The 1,372-nt window shown below is 44.8% G+C and overlaps 1 protein-coding gene across 1 annotated transcript in view; it reads right to left on the reverse strand.

The window, feature by feature from the left end:
* Positions 1 to 448, reverse strand: part of Rfxap (regulatory factor X-associated protein) — a 9,391-nt gene extending 8,943 nt beyond the window's left edge. The window contains exon 1 of the mRNA XM_013031450.1: positions 419 to 448. Within this exon, the coding sequence (XP_012886904.1) occupies positions 419 to 448 (30 nt within the window). The remainder of the gene's footprint in view (positions 1 to 418) is intronic.
* Between the last annotated feature and the right edge of the window lie 924 nt (positions 449 to 1,372).

The following is a 1,372-nucleotide window of genomic DNA, read 5'->3' on the forward strand; positions in this document are numbered from 1 at the left end:
CCGCCGAGCCCGGCCCCGGACTCTCGGGGACACCCTGCACCTCCGTGCTTCTGGCACGCGGCGGGGTCGGCGACCCCGAGCTTTCCACACTGGAAGTCTCCGACTCCCGACTCCGGCTCCTGGAAGGCGCCCGGACTAGGCCGGCGCGGGTCGCAGGCGACGCGTCACACGTCTCTTACGCCCGCGGCGGTGGGGCGGGGCCTAGCGGGCGCCTAGACACTGCGCATGTGCAGTTCTTACACACCCCCCCTCGACTGCTGGTCACGTGACTGCAGCATGTGGAAACCCCCCCCCCACACACACACACGTAAAACAGTTCACTGGACTTTCACGGTGTGTATTGAGTATCCCTGAGTGATGTTAAGATCTGTGGTGTCAGGGTGCGAATTAAAACGGTATTTTACCCCTATAATTATACTTTAACCCCAAACTTCTTGACATAGGGCATGCGATTCTGTCACAACTTGGAGCAAATAGTTGACAGTTAAAGGCAGCACACGCGGACTATTGGGAAATAATGGAGTGGAGGAGGGAGCTAGACCTGGGCTCCTTCCAACTTGTGTATGTGTGGAGGATACTTTTCTCCCGGAATGAATGAATGAACTAAATGTTTGGAGATGAGGTCTTGCTCTGTATCCCAAACTGGATGGAACTTGGCAATTCTCCTTCCTCCCCTCCTGAATGCCTGGGGATTGATTACAGGTGTGAAAAAAGTCCAATCTTTTGCTCAGTTCTTTACATCACAAATAACAATTTCATTAAATACAAGGAAAATGTATGAAAAGGAAGAGCAAATGAGAAACATTAAAATAACCATGATCAGGGGAAGGATCTTGTCATACCCCAAAGAAAACTGATAAGTAGATATTTTCATTAAATGTATTCATTCCCTTTGTGAGTCAGCTTTTCTATTTTACCTGTTGGAAAGGAAGGCAGTGAATGGGTCTACAATGATAATAAATACATTTAAACAAAGATGTTTAGATGATGTGTGAGTAAATCACCAATAGTAATTTCGAGACAGTGTAAGAGAGAGGTTTGGAATTAGACAACTTGTGACATTTTTTGTGTATTTTTGCATGTATGCTTATGGACTATATTGATTTGTGCTCATCAAGATACCTAGTGGATGATAACATTACACAGCCATAATTTCAAAAGAAGTTTCTTTTTTGTGTTCTTGCCTTGTCTGCTTTCATATAACAGAAATTCTGGCCTCATGGAATGTATCTGAAAGAATTTCCTTTGCTTCAACTTTATTTTGGAATAATTCAAGAAGAATCGGTATTCGTTCTTATTTAAATGTTTGGTAGTGCTTAGCAATGAGGCCATATAGTTCTGGTTCTGGGCTTTTTCTTGGTTTTGTGGGTGG

This window comes from Dipodomys ordii, unplaced genomic scaffold, assembly GCF_000151885.1.
Source record: "Dipodomys ordii isolate 6190 unplaced genomic scaffold, Dord_2.0 Scaffold140, whole genome shotgun sequence".
NCBI lineage: Eukaryota > Metazoa > Chordata > Mammalia > Rodentia > Heteromyidae > Dipodomys > Dipodomys ordii.